Source organism: Rhinopithecus roxellana, chromosome 1, assembly GCF_007565055.1.
Source record: "Rhinopithecus roxellana isolate Shanxi Qingling chromosome 1, ASM756505v1, whole genome shotgun sequence".
NCBI classification, from domain to species: domain Eukaryota; kingdom Metazoa; phylum Chordata; class Mammalia; order Primates; family Cercopithecidae; genus Rhinopithecus; species Rhinopithecus roxellana.
The window spans coordinates 124,530,860-124,544,957 of record NC_044549.1 but is presented as its reverse complement, the minus strand read 5'-3'; the positions used below and the strand labels follow the sequence as shown (position 1 = coordinate 124,544,957).

Genomic DNA, 14,098 nt, shown 5'->3' with positions numbered 1-14,098 from the left:
CGCCACTGCATTCCAGCCTGGGTGACAGAGTAAGACCCTGTCTCTAAAAACAAAACAGTTTATGTTGATGATAATGAGAACATTTTGGGTATACATAGTGATGGCTGTTATACAACCTCGTGACTGTATTTCAATGCCACTGAATTATACACTTACAAATAGTTAATGTCTTATTTTATGTATATTTTACCACAGTAAAAAATTCCCAAATTATCCAAACATAATCAGTAATTAAATGCCTACCGTATGTATGGCACTGGGCCAAAAGATAAACGTGTGTTTACAGTACCCACATGGCTTTGTTCTCCATTTCCCACAGATGTAGGCAAATGTGGAATTAACTAACATCATGCCTCCTATAAGGCCACATGTCACTTCCAATATTATCAGGAAAATGACCTGTTCTGAAGTCCTCATCCATTTTCCAGGCCCAACCAGACCCCAAAATACATCCTTTATGAAGATCAGCTTCAGAGGACTTGGAACACATTCAAAACAGTACATATTTTATTTTCAAGCATACAAGAAACACTAAACTCTTCCAGTGCCAGTACACTCTCCATGAATTCTTCATATAGAATTGGGTATATTGGAAGCAAGTTGTTTCTGGTGAAATTTCTGATGATCAGGAATCAAGACTCAGTAGCCCTAAAGGAAGAGAGTTTTGTATCCAATATCCTCAAAACCAAGACATAGTATATTTTACTTTCAAAGTAAAGTATAAATATTTTGCCATATCCTTCAATCCATAAAGCATCTCAGTGTGAAATGATCCATGTTGACTCTGCATAATTCTCGTAAGTCACTTCAAGTGATGAGGGACTAACTATAAAACATGCATTATTTGAAGTACATAAGCATGAAACGTCGAAGTCTACAACTTATCTTAAAAGAAAGAGTAAGTTCCACCAGCTTTTTATTGTCTGAATAGCAGAACACACAAAACAAGGCAGAGAAGTCCCCAAGGAGATGATGATCATATTTTACTGTTTTTTGGCCCTTTGGTCCTTCATCTTTCAAGCACTTATTGTATTTTCCTTTAGCGATTTAAACATTTATTTTGATCACAAATGTAATTCAAGTGTGAATAAATAAATGTATTATCTTTTAGCACCCCTCCCCCCTTGTTCCTTTAAATAGAAAAAAGTGCTAAATGTCTCTTTATAGCCTATTGGCCATAACTGTCCCACCTATGGTTTTAAAAACAGACTGTACAACTTGATCTTCTGAAATCCTTCTTGAACTACAACTCGTTCTGTTAAAGAAATCCTAGGAAAGAAGTCCTACTGATATTGTCGATAGTCTCCAAAAGGTGAGGAAGGTAACTGAGTTGAAGACAACTGGGAGGGGTCTTCTGCAAATTGAGGACCTGCAAGTGAGAAATAAAAAGGATTTTAAAATCACCTGAATATTATATAATTAAAAGGAATGAGTCTCTATAGAGAGTAAATCAATCAACAAAAAAATAATGTGCTAAATTACAGCTATAACCCTAATTTCTTTATAGATCTGCCTAATTCCCATAAGAGTACTGGAGAACCTTCAAATTCAGTATAACATATGACAGACTGGCTTGCTATGCTCCAGAATGAACAGTTCTCAAACACTATGCTAGCAAAGTCAGACAGATTAATTATAGCAAGAAGCAAACTTCAAGTTTTTAAAGCAATTGCTGTAACAAGCTGCCATATATCAAGATTAGAAGAGTTGCTCCCACTTCTTGTCATATTTTTCAGTAGCTATTTAAAATTATTTTCACAAAGTATAAGTATCTTAGTCATGTTTTAAGAGAACATGGTAATCCAATTTATGTAACCAATTAAGTAGGGAATGAGTTCTGAAATGGGAAGACACCACATAGCTTGCTGTTGAACAAAGTCTTGTAGTTTTCATTTTCAAGGGATAGGAGAGCCTGTGAACTAAGAAAAACAAAGTGCTTAAAAAAAAAAAAAGACTTTTAGGGGATGAATCAATCTTTTCTCCTTTAAGAAAAACTGAAGTAGACTAAAAAATATCTGGAAGAGAGAAAGAGGGCAGTGGTAGAATTCTCTGACGCTTTCAAAGTGTTTCACTCATATATTTTTACTTCATTATAAATACAATTATCTGTTAATTACAGAAAACTTAAGAAGAAACTGGATAAAAAAGGTAAGTCGGAGCCGGGCGCGGTGGCTCTCGCCTGTAATCTCAGCACTTTGGGAGGCTGAGGTGGGCAGATCACCTGAGGTCAGGAGTTCGAGACCAGCCTGACCAACATGGGGAAACCCCATCTCTACTGAAAATATGAAAATTAGCTGGGCATGGTGGTGGGTGCCTGTGATCCCAACTACTCAGGAGCTGAGGCAGGAGAATCACTTGAACCCGGGAAGCGGGGGTTACAGTGAGACAAGATTGCGCCACTGCACTCCAGCCTGGGCGAGAGAGCAAGACTCTTTAAAAAAAAAAACAAAAACAAAAACAAAAACAAAAAAAGATAAGCCAAAGAAAATCACTGTTGCCATTTAAATACAGTTCTATCTACTCTTTTCCCACTGTTTTAAAAACTTTTTCACTGGGCGTGATGGCTCACATTCCTGGCACTTTGGGAGGCCAAGGAGGGCGGATCACGAGGTCAGGAGTTCGAGACCAGCCTGGCCAATATGGTGAAACCGTGTCTCTACTAAAAATACAAAAAAAAATTAGCCAGGCATGATGGCGCGCACCTGTAGTCCCAGCTACTCAGGAGGCTGAGGCAGAAGAATCACTTGCACCCCCGAGGCGGAGGTTGCAGTAAGCTGAGATTGCGCCACTGCAATCCAGCCTGGGCAACACAGCGAGACTCTGTCTCAAAAAACAAAAAACAAACATTTTTATGTAAGTTCACTGGAAAAATATAATTAACTCTTCAAAGATTTCCCCCCTACACAGCTTTTCAGAAACACATCTCCTATCTAAAAATAAATTCACCTTTTTTAGGCTGCTTCTATATAAATGCTGAGTTTTAATTACTCAAAAGGAGATTCCAGCTGGGCGCAGTGGCTCACCCCTGTAATCCCAGAACTTTGGGAGGCCGAGGCGGGAGGATCACTTGAGCCCAGGTGTTCAGGATCAGGGGCAGAGACCTCATCTCTACAAAAAATATAAAAATTAGCCGGGTGTGGCGGTGCACACCTATAGTCCCAGCTGCTCAAGAGGCTGAGGTGGGAGGATCGCCTGAGCCCAGGAGGTTAAGGCTGCAGTGAGCCAAGATTGCATCACTGCACTCCAGCCTGGGTCACAGAGACTCTGTTTCAAAAAAATAAATAAATAAATAAATAAAATAAAAAGGAGAATCCCTCTCAGGAAAAAAGCCTAAAACAAAGTACTCAAGGCTAATTTCTATGAGACAATGTAACTATTTAAGTTTTTGCTATATAGATTTCTGAATTTCTGCAAATATGGAACTCTTTTGATGTTTTATGTAAAGTCTTTCACACTGAGGAGGTCAAAACAAAATTGGAAAGTGACCATCCCAACAGAGTGTTAACTCAGAAGTAAGGAATGAAAAACAAACAGAAGGTGAGAGGGTCTGCAGGGTCATCCAGATTACCTCACTGGCATTTAACAAGCAGTGCACTTGAAAATTGTGCCAAAAAGATACTGAATCTCTTGCTAGGTGCCTCAGGGAAATCAAAGCAAATTGGGATGTATAATCTATTCCTAACTTCATGCTGAATGTTTTCCAAGCCCCAAAAATAATTTTCAACATGTCTCACTATTCTGTGTGTTTCTTTCCCAAATGCCAGGTCAAATTTTCACTATTATTCTCTCTCTCTCTATATATATACACACACACACACACACACGTATATGTACATACATACATATATGTACATATCTGTACATACATACATATATGTACATATCTGTACACACATACATATATGTACATATCTGTACATATATATATACATACATACATATATATATATATTTTTTGAGACGAAGTCTTGCTCTGTTACCCAGGCTACAGTACAATGGCGTGATCTCAGCTCACTGCAACCTCCACCTCCCAGGTTCAAGTGATTCTTGTGCCTCAGCCTCCTGAGGTGCTGAGATTACAGGCATGTGCCACCATGCCCGGCTAATTTTTGTATTTTTAGTAGAGATGGGGTTTCACCATGTTGGTCAGGCTGCTCTCAAACTCCTGACCTCAAGTGATCTGCCTGCCTCAGCCTCCCAAAATGCTAGGATTACAGGTGTGAGCCACTGTGTCTGGCCACCTCACAGTATCTTTCTGCATCCTTCCACTGTCAAGGGATATTTTCATTTAGACACTGAAACTTTTTTTTTTAAAGAGATGGGGTCTTACTGTGTTGCCCAGGCTGGCCTTGAACTCCTGGGTTCAAGTGAGTAGACTCCTGAGTAGCTGGAACTACACAAATGGACCATCTACAGGAATGGACCATCTTGACACAAGTTTTTTGTTTTGTTTCACTTTGAGACAGAGTCTCGCTCCGTCGACCAGGCTAGAGTGCAGTGGTGTGATCTTGGCTCACTGTAACTTCCATCTTCCAGGTTCAACTGATTCTCGTGCCTCCTGTGTAGCTAGGACTATAGGTGTGAGCCATTATGCCTGGCTAATCAGCTGAGAGCACATTCTATAACCATGTAATGATCATTCAGCCCACAATTTAATTATTACCCTATGCATCAGATAGGAAGAAAAACAGACAACAAATTAAACGAATATAAAATTAGCCAGGCTAACAAATTTTCTAAGATTCTAAATTTTCTCCTGTGAACCCTAAAGTGACCTTCCCAAATATAAGTCACTTTTCACTACTCTCTTCTTCAAAACAAGCAACACTATCTAAAATAAGCTAATTTATCTGTTAATGTGTTAATCTGTCTCCCCTTACCAGAATGTAAGTCCTTGAGGGCAGGGACTGTCCTGTTCACTATGTAAAACAGTGTCTGGCATGTAGATATACAATACTAAATTGTCAATTGACCATCATCATTGCTACACATCTGCAGAACCATTCTTCAAGTCCCTTTAAAATGATCGGACATTTCTTGCAATACATGAGCACTGATAAACCCTAAGTACTATAAAAAGATCAACAGCAAATTTATACAAAAAATTTTTGTTATTGTGGCTAAATGTAACATGTTCATTTTTTACCTATTATCACAGTCCTCATGAACCACAGCATATTAATACATACCACACATTTTAGCAGGCAAAGTATGTTCTTTCTTAACATCAGAAAACCATTCCAAAACATTTGAGCTATAGTTTTAACCAAAAAGAAGACTCACCATTGGGAAACTGTGCAGAGGCAAATCTTGTCAACAAGATACCAGCTCCTTCAATTAAAGCTAGGAGAATGCCACCCATTGCAGCTGACCCAACCATGGCCACTGGTCCATCTGAAGACATCAATAACAAAGAGATTATTTTTTACAGAAATCTAGTTTACTGTAAGAGATAGTAAAGAAGAAAACTGTCCATATGGCTACATGCTCCTCCAATTCCCAAACTCTTACTGCCTAAGACCCAGAGTCAGTAAACTACGGCCGCCCACAGGCCACCCGCTGCCTATTTTTGTAAATAAAGTTTTACTGAAAGGCCGGGTGTGGTGGCTTATGCCTGTAATCCCAGCACTTTGGGAGGCCGAGGCGGGCAGATCATGAGGTCAGGAGTTTGAGACCAGCCTGGCCCAACATGGTGAAACCCCATCTCTACTAAAAATACAAAAATTAGCCGGAAGTGGTGGTGGGCACCTGTAGTCCCAGCTTCTCAGGAGGCTGAGGCAGGAGAATTGCTTGAACCCGGGAGGCAGACGTTGCAGTGAGCCGAGGTTGTGCCACTGAACTCCAGCCTGGGTGAAAGTGAGACTCCATCTCAAGAAAAAAAATAAAGTTTTACTGAAACATAGCCATACTGTTTCGTTTATGTATTATCCATGGCTGCTTTCATGCGATGACAGCAGAGTTAGGTAGCTATGACAAAGACCACATAGCCCACAAAGCCTAAAATATTCACTATCTGGCCTTTTACAGAAATAGTTTGCAAACTCCTTGGTCTAAACCACTAAGCTCAAAGGAATTCTGGTTTGCTCTCTGTCCTGAGGATCCAGAAGATGGTTCTAAGTTCCTTATTCATAACAATTCTATATGGCAGGTATAATTATTAACTAACTCCAGATTACTGGTGAAGAAATTATAACATAAAGTTTGGTAAACTGACCAGTCATACAGCTAATTAATGGCAGAACTGGGACCTGAAGTGCTCTCAACCACTGTAATATATTGGTTAGAATTCCATGTTCTCTCATTCTCAAATATTCCAAATAAAGAGATCCCCTTACTTTTTTTTTTTCAAATCACCATATACTGTATATTTATGCTATGCCAAATTAAGCAATGCTCAGTTTTATAATTATTATTATTATTTTTGAAGCAGGGTCTCGCTCTGTTGCCCAGGATAGAGTGTGGTGGCTCAAGGGATCCTCCTGCCTCAGCCTCATGAGTAGCTGGGACTATAGGCATGCACCAACACACCCAGCTAATTAAATTTTTTTTTTTGTAGAGACCAGGTCTTCCTATATTGCCCAGGCTGATCTCAAGCTCCTGGGCTCATGCAATCTACCTGCCTCAGCCTCCCAAAGCGATGGAATTACAGTCACAAGCCAATGTGCCTGGTCAATAATCAGTTTTATATATTACAGCTGTCATTCAATTAAGGCAGATGAGGTTTTCCAAAAAGTGTGACTTCTACTAGTGTGTCTATAATGACTACTTACTTCTTGCTGCCAGTATGGCTCCCGTTAAGGCACCACTTGTGATGGAGTTCCAGGGATCTTCCTTTCCTCTGACTTGAACCATGCTACAGTCAATCATGGAAAACAGGCCTCCCCAAACTGCAAAGCTACCTATTGTATTGTAAAAAGAAACAAGCAAATACTAATTTAAATTTCATCTTCCATTTAAAATATTATAGTCAAAAACAACACTCACTATATTCTCAAAACTCTTATAGTCCAATACATTCAAACACAAGTTTGAATAAACACTGAACAAGAAGAGTCAGAATACTTATCTTTTGAATAAAGCTTGATTGTATTATATTAGCTGGAAAATTAGCAATGGCCTAAAAGAAGTAAGCCAGCCGGGCGCCATGGCTCACACCTGTAATTCCAGCACTTTGGGAGGCTGAAGTGGGTGGATCACCTTAGGCCAAGAGTTCAAGATCAGCCTGGCTAACATGGCAAAACCCCGTCTCTACTAAAAATATAAAAATTAGCTGGGTGTGGTGGCGGGCACCTGTAATCCCAGCTACTGGGAAGGCTGAGGCAGGAGAATCGCTTGAACCCAGGAAGCAGAGGTTGCAGTGAGCCGAGATCGTGCCACTGCACTCCAGCTTGGGCGACAAGAGCGACACTCCATCTCAAACAAACAAACAAAAAAAAGAAATAAGCCAAGCCTAAAAGAGTCAGGCTGCATATGTGTAAAAACAAGCAAATCGCCCTTCCAGAACAACCTATCTCTCTGGTTTAAGCAGCAATAAACAAAATCAAACTACTCTGCTTCGTCTTTCCTTCTCCTTTTCTTTCATAGCTTCACTTACCTCTATTTTTGGCCGTTCTTCATTATATGTCATTATATGTCATTGAGCATCTACTCTATGAAAATTATCGATGGGAAAACAAAAGAAATCCAGCTATTCTGGAATGTATTACAGGTTTAATCCAATACATGCTGAAGGGGCAAATGAATGATATAAATAGCTAGAATTATGTAACATCAAAGGGATGGAAATTGCCTTTCCATCCTTTATTCCTCAGATATGAATTTAAAACAACCTTAAATCAGCAGATTACTTTGCACTTAAACTCTATCTAAATACAAAAACAGTATCACAAAATAAACAAAGACCCACACACAAACATACGTATACAAGTACAAACAAAATCTAAAAAGACAACACTAAGGTTTTAATTGTCAGCATTTCTGGATGACGTGACATGATTTCATTCCTTTGCGTTTTTCTGTATTTTCCAAGTCTTCTAAAATGAATACGTAAGACTTGCATCATATAAAGTTATATAAATATCCTATTATATTTAATAGGATTAAAGAAAAAAGTGTCTGGTCCTTTCTTTGTTGTCTCCATTTTCACTGCTCCACTTGATTAGCCAAAAAAAGAAAAGAAAGAAAGAAGAAAAGCTGCACAAAGCAGTCACTTTAATCTTTACCCTCTGAAATCTTAGGGTAGGAGGTAACTTGTGTTAACAAGAGCAATAAACGGAGTTCCACCAAATGTCTGAACCAGAGCATCTCCAGGATCTTTTTCCAATTCTCACATTATCAATTATATCTAGTGGATAGTACCAGTGGAGTATAGCATAAGCGTCTTTTTAGTCCAATATTAGAAATCACATCCTATGTAAAAATAAACCAGTTATTTCTTCTCAGTAGTTTTATTCCCTGGGAGACAGCTATGATGTATTAGGTATATTAGAATTATCTCACTAAAATTTTCTGATAAGACCCTCCTATTTCCTCACGAGAGCCTAAAATCTCAGGAGAGCCTTCCCCTGAAAATCACTGCCAGAATAAGTTTTGGCTATGATGAGAATGGAGAGTTTGAGTCTATGCAGGATGAGAAGATCCAGAAAGGGTAGTCTGGTGTGAGGATCCAGAGCCAGATGAGGCAAATGTGTACACACCTGGACAGCCTAGAACAAGGTTTTAGAGCCTAAGCAAAAGAGAGATTCTCAAGGAAGGCAGCCTGGCATGGAGTGTGAGAGTATACCCTGACAAAGGGCAGCCTGTTGTGGGGTACCATAGCCCAAGCAGGTTAAGAAGGCAGGTATACACATGAAAAGGAAGAAAATAATGAATCCTGTGGGGCTGAATTGGAAATACAAGATATCAAAGTAAACTTGTGATTTTCAGTATGTATAGATATACAGAAATATAAATTGTATACCATTCTTGATTTTTCCTTTCTTTAAAAAAATTTTTTTGTAGACAGGCATTCTCTCTAAGTTGTCAAGGGTGTTGAATTCCTGGGCTCAAGCCATCCTCCTGCCTTGGCCTCCCAAAGTGCTGGGATTATAGGTGTGAACCAACACTCCTGGCCCTAAATACCACTCACAACTAAAAGGAACCAGGACTCTTTGGAGAAATGGCTACAACAGGAAAAGCTGCCCTGCCCACAGCTAAGGCATGAAAAGTACAAGATGAGCCTAAATGTCTTATTCCAAAAATGAAAGAAAGTGATCAAAGAATAACAGGGACATGTCAAAATCCTATCTTACTTTCTCTATGAAAATATAAGACCTAGGCCAGGCAGGATGGCTCATGCCTGTAATCCCAGCACTTTGGGAGGCCCAGGCGGGTGGACTGCCTGAGCTCAGGAGTTCAAGACCAGCCTGGGTAACACAGTGAAACCCTATCTCTACTAAAATACAAGAAACTTAGCCAGGAGTGGCGGCGTGCGCCTATAATCCCAGTTGCTTGGGAGGCTGAGGATGGAGAATTGCTTGAACCAGAGAGGCGGAAGTTGACGTGAGCCAAGATCGCGCCACTGCACTCTAGCTTGGGCAACAAGAGCAAAACTCCGTTTCAAAAAAAGAAAAAAAAAAAAAAAGAAAGAAAATAAAAGAGGCCGGACGCGGTGGCTCAAGCCAGTAATCCCAGCACTTTGGGAGGCCGAGACAGGCGGATCACGAGGTCAGGAGATCAAGACCATCCTGGCGAACACGGTGAAACCATGTCTCTACTAAAAAATACAAAAAACTAGCCTGGCGAGGTGGCGGGCGCCTGTACTCCCAGCTACTCGGGAGGCTGAGGCAGGAGAATGGCGTGAACCCGGGAGGTGGAGCTTGCAGTGAGCTGAGATCCGGCCACTGCACTTCAGCCTGGGTGACAGAGCGAGACTCTGTCTCAAAAAAAATAAAATAAAAAAAAAAAAAAAAAAAAAAGAAAGAAAATATAAGACTTAAGGCCAGGAGTGGTGGCTCATGCCTGTAATCTCAGCACTTTGGGAGGCTGAGATAGGCGGATCACCTGAGATAGGGAGTTTGCGACCTGCCTAACCAATATGGTGAAACCTCGTTTCTACTAAAAATACAAAAATTATCCAGGCTGTGGTGGCGCGCGCCTATAATCCCAGCTACTCTGGAGGTTGAGGCAGGAGAATGACTTGAACCTGGGAGGCAGAGGTTGCAGTGAGCCAAGATTGTGCCACTGTACTCCAGCCTGGGTGACCCCATCTCAAAAAAAAAAAAGAAAATATAATACCTTTCAGGACACAACTATGATTTTCCCATACTGCCTGTCCCTGCACCTTGATCTGAATGCCTTAGTAAATGCTCACCAAATTAATAAAAAAAAAACCATTGTAGTATTTTTAGAATTTAAAATACCATAAAAACTTCTCAATAGCTTCCTAAAAAAGGCTAACCTCAAGGATTTGAAATGGATAATTCCAATTCACTCACACCACCACTCACCCTTCCTCTATTTAACCTGCTTTATAAGAAAACACAAACTTTTCCAGTTTTCCCTATTACCAACATCAACATTAGCATGGAGCATTTGTCACAACTAATGACCCACAGATGCCCGCCACCACAACTGGCTAATTTTTGTATTTTTAGTAGAGATGGGGTTTCACCATGTTGGCCAGGATGATCTCGAACTCCCAACCTTAGGTAATCCACTGCCTCGGCCTCCCAAAGTACTGGGATTACAGGTGTGAGCCACTGTGCCTGGCTGACACATTACTATTAACTGAAGTCCATACTTAATTCAGATTTCCTTAGTTTGTTAATGTCCTTTATCTGTTCCACAGTACCACATTACATTTAGTTTTATTTATTTATTTATTTATTTTTTGAGACAGAGTCTCACTGTCACCCCAGCTAGAGTACAGTGGCGGGATGTGGGCTCACTGCAAGCTCCGCCTCCGAGGTTCACGCCATTCTCCTGCCCCAGCTTCCCAACTACAGGTGCCCGCGACCACGCCCGATAATATTTTTGTATTTTTAGTAGAGACAGGGTTTCACCACGTTAGCCAGGATGGTCTCAGATCTTCTGACCTTGTGATTCGCCCGCCTTGGCCTCCCAAAGTGCTGGGATTACGACCCACACCCAGCCTCAAACCTGAGCTTTAAACACACTTTCTTCTGGAGAAGGGGGAAAAAAAAATCACAGAGTATCAGAAGGACGGAGACAAGATTTTCAAATGGGTATCATAATTCAGGTTAATTTTTCAAACAAACTACAAATCAAGAAGAAACTATAGGGATATATGTTTGTGACAAACTGTTAGACCAAACTAAAATCATTAATTGTTATAATCTAAAAATAAAAATAGCTCCATCTTCAAATAAACAGAAAAAAAATCAGTTCACTTAAAATGAAAATTCTGCTCACCTCCTAACTGTGGAGCCCTGGTTTTAATAGCTGTCAAACTCCCTCGTAGTCTGTGGTTTACTCCCTATAACAAAAAAAAGGAAGCAACAAAAAATATATTAGAAGTACATTTCTAAGCCACTGATGGGACCACCAGTAATATCAAACCCACACTTCAAGTGATGATAAAATAAGACCATTCACCCACTTACCACTGGAGAATTGCGAAAACCTTTGATTGCTTGAAAGATACCACCACCAATGGTACCCATCGTAAAGGCCCCACCACAGTCATCCACAATTCGCCATGGGCTAAGAACAGAGGGGGAAAAAAAAGACCACATTTCTCATTCACAAACCATAAAATCTTTGCTAATACAGTAAGGATTATAATGGAACAGATTATATTGCAGGACCCACTGCAACCAATAAATATTTGGCCTATAAAATGATTGAGGAAATGCTGTAACCAAACAGGGCAGTCAAAAAATCAAAGCAATTTTGACTACAAAGCTAACCAGGTAACTGATTATATTGTTTCAGGACATATGTACTGAATGTTAAGGGGTTACCTAATGATTTAGTAAATGAAAACCCAGTATTTTTCCTTTTTTTTTTTTTTTTTTTTTGAGACGGAGTCTCACTCTGTTGCCCAGGCTAGAGTGCAGTGGCCCGATCTTGGCTCACTGCAAGCTCCGCCTCCCGGGTTTACGCCATTCTCCTGCCTCAGCCTCCCCAGTAGCTGGGACTATAGGCGCCCGCCACCTCGCCCGGCTAGTTTTTTTTTGTATTTTTTAGTAGAGACAGGGTTTCACCGGGTTAGCCAGGATGGTCTCGATCTCCTGACCTCGTGATCCGCCCATCTCGGCCTCCCAAAGTGCTGGGATTACAGGCTTGAGCCACTGCGCCCGGCCGGCTTTTCTTTTTTTTTTGAGATGGAGTCTCACTCTATCACCCAGGCTAGAGTGCAATAGTGCGATCTTGGCTCACTGAAACCTCTGTCTCCTGGGTTCAGGCGATTCTCCTGCCTCAGCCTCTTGAGTAGCTGGTACTACAGGCGTGGGCCACCACACCCGGCAAATAATTCTATTTTTAGTACAGACAGGCTTTCACCATATAGGCCAGGCTGGTCTCGAACTCCTGACCTCGTGATCCACCTCGGCCTTCCAAAGTGCTGGGATTACAGGCGTGAGCCACCACGCCCGGCCTTATTTTTCTAAGATCTCTAACTCAACATAGTTAAATATTTCAATCCTCTGCTAACCTGTGTCATTATACTACATCAAACAGCTATTTTCAGTGTGCTGAGTCCTACATATCTGAGCACAATCCAGAATGGAGCATAACTGCTTTGAAGAAGATAAGTCTGAAGAGCCAGGAGACCCTAAAACTTACATTTTGTATGCCATTTGGGGGAAAGGGGAACACGAAACAGGCAACAAGGCTAGGAAAGCAGAGTAATAATTCAAGGCTAGGATAACAGAGTAATAATTCAAGGTTCTGGGCACTTTCACAAATTGAGGACATCTTGGGTTGCTGCTCTTACACAATAAAACAAATGATTACTCGAAATATCAAGATTTGATTTTTTACTTATGACCCCAGAAACTTTAAACTCTGGCAACCTGAGACTTCTGACAGCAATTACATCGTTTTATAATTATCTATGTGTCTGGTTTATTCACACTCAATAAACGCTAGATGAAAGAATGAATTTCTGTCCATGGCTTTTCGGAGAACACATGCTATTACCTCTTGCTATTTCCCAGGTAATTTTTGTCCCCCTCTACCCCCAAGAAAGGATTCCAAGGAGAAAAACAAGGCCCCACTGTCAGACCCCTTCGCTAAAATCTATGTTCCATTCATTTAAAATGCTTTGCTCTGCGGACACATATCATGATACAAGTAAAACCTCAAGAATGACTCCCTCAAATGCTTATTCTTCAGTTCCTCAACGCAGCAACTGAGCAAGGCGAGACGGAGGGACGCGCCCAAGGTCACCTCGGCGAACAGAGGGGATTATAACTGGCCCCGCATAAGGTCGATTATGCCCTGCGTTGGGAGGAGGTTCCGAGGTTCTATTAAACTCAAGTCTGGACCTCTTTACCATCCACCACAAGGTTACACGGGTGCTGGGTTGGGAGAGCGAGGCTCACGAGGCCGGGGAGGTAGTGGGTACAGGGCTAAGAAGCCGCCTGGCCGTGAAAGACTGCACTGCCCACAGTTACCAGGCCCAAGTCGACAAAGCTGCGGTTGAGTCTGGCTTGCACCTTGGGAGCATGGACAGGGGAGAAGGAGGGCAGTGGGCAGGCGGGCAAGAGAAATGCAAAGACAGCGGTGAGGCTCACCAAGGCTCTCGCGCGTACTCCTCCATGTTGACTCCAACGCCGCGAGGGATGCCGGGCAAGCTGGGCGGAGCCTGACCCCAGAGGCGGAAGTGACCCCGAGAGGAGGGCGTTAAGGCCTATGAGGATTGGTTCACTGTTTCCCGCTGCAACCAATGGGAGTCAGGACTCCGGTGGACGGCGTGTGGTTGGGGCATTGGCCGCGGCGGGGCAAGACTGGCCCAGTCCGTGTCCTCGAAGGCCGCGGGTCCCGGCTGCGTGGGCGGGGAGCTACCAATGACGGAGTTACACTACCCGGTCACCAGAGGTTCCGTGGCCTGACATCAACGCGATGCTTCCTAAATACGCTTCTTTCTTTCCCT

General features: G+C 41.7%; 1 protein-coding gene across 1 annotated transcript; it reads right to left on the bottom strand.

The window, feature by feature from the left end:
• Window positions 1-484: 484 nt before the first annotated feature.
• On the bottom strand, window positions 485-13,862 carry TIMM17A (translocase of inner mitochondrial membrane 17A). Its single transcript, XM_010378856.2, has 6 exons — window positions 13,740-13,862; window positions 11,604-11,703; window positions 11,413-11,476; window positions 6,771-6,899; window positions 5,284-5,394; window positions 485-1,369 (listed from the first exon to the last, which is right to left on the bottom strand). The coding sequence occupies exons 1-6, from the start codon at window positions 13,763-13,765 to the stop codon at window positions 1,284-1,286; spliced, it is 516 nt and encodes a 171-aa protein (XP_010377158.1). The 5' UTR covers window positions 13,766-13,862; the 3' UTR covers window positions 485-1,283.
• Window positions 13,863-14,098: the final 236 nt, after the last annotated feature.

Excerpts from the sequence above, each read along its gene's own strand:
- TIMM17A (XM_010378856.2), bottom strand. The coding sequence starts at position 13,765 with ATGGAGGAGTACGCGCGAGAGCCTTG. Across the intron at positions 6,900-11,412 it reads CAGGGCTCCACAGTTAGGAG|GTAGCTTTGCAGTTTGGGGA; the intron begins GTGAGCAGAATT and ends ACAATACAATAG. Across the intron at positions 5,395-6,770 it reads AGCCATACTGGCAGCAAGAA|ATGGACCAGTGGCCATGGTT; the intron begins GTAAGTAGTCAT and ends TGATGTCTTCAG.